General features: G+C 68.6%; 1 protein-coding gene across 1 annotated transcript in view; it reads right to left on the reverse strand.

The window, feature by feature from the left end:
* Nucleotides 1-602: 602 nt before the first annotated feature.
* Nucleotides 603-881, reverse strand: part of LOC112102273 (gastrin/cholecystokinin-like peptide) — a 941-nt gene continuing 662 nt past the window's right edge. The window contains exon 2 of the mRNA XM_024193443.1: nt 603-727. Within this exon, the coding sequence (XP_024049211.1) occupies nt 603-727 (125 nt within the window). The remainder of the gene's footprint in view (nt 728-881) is intronic.

The following is an 881-nucleotide window of genomic DNA, read 5'->3' on the forward strand; positions in this document are numbered from 1 at the left end:
CCGGCTCCCCAGGGCTACCTGAGCCCCAGCAAACCCCCACTGAGCCTGTGGGGCGAGCTGCCCGTCCCCATCCCCATCCCCGCCCAGGAGCACACCCGGGCTGGGAGTCTCCGGGTGGAAGCCAGTCCTAGGTTCCAGGGCCACAGGGAGCTGCGTCCGGCTCCATGGGAGAGCAAAAACCCCGGGGCCCCGAGGTGGGGCTGACGGCCTCGCCATCAGTGTCCCTGGGGCGCTGGTGGGGCCCTGCCGAGGGATGTATGGGATCTATGGGAAGCTGCACGAGCAGTAGCTGGCTGCCTTCTACAGCTGGGTCCTGAGCCCCTAAAGCCAGGGGGGAGTGAGGCCCGGGGAGGGGACGTGGGGCAGAACCCAGGTGTCCTGCTGTGGCCTCAGGCCCGGCCCCCGTCTGGCCTAGCTCACGGCGCAGCGAGAACAGACACCACAGGGGTTTGCTGAGCAGAGTTTATTGGTGAGCAGCAGCAAAGGGCTTCGAAGACAAGGTCGCGTGTGACATGCTTAAAAATATGTACCAGCGGGTGGAGCCTGCAGCTGCCCCGCCCCCACGGGCAGGGCGGAGCCAAGCCCCGCGGGCCGCTGCTCCTCTAGGAGGCCTCGTCGGACTCGGACAGGCTCCGGCGCCCGAAGTCCATCCAGCCGGGATAATCGTGGTCGTGCAGGGGGCGCAGGGCAGCGTCCTCGTGCCAGTGCCCCTCCCGGTTTGCCAGCTCTGCCGGGAGTGGGAGCAGAGACACCAATTAGCCCCCTGCCCAGAGCCCGCTGGCGGCACCCCCTGAGCTGCACCAATGTGCTGTGTGGGGAGGGGCTGGCCTCAGGGGCAACCTGGTCAGCTGTTCTTCTCCCCCCCCCCCCCCCCCCCCCCC

This window comes from Terrapene carolina, unplaced genomic scaffold (assembly GCF_002925995.2).
Source record: "Terrapene carolina triunguis isolate 2854851 unplaced genomic scaffold, T_m_triunguis-2.0 Scaffold193, whole genome shotgun sequence".
In the NCBI taxonomy this organism is placed as follows: domain Eukaryota; kingdom Metazoa; phylum Chordata; order Testudines; family Emydidae; genus Terrapene; species Terrapene triunguis.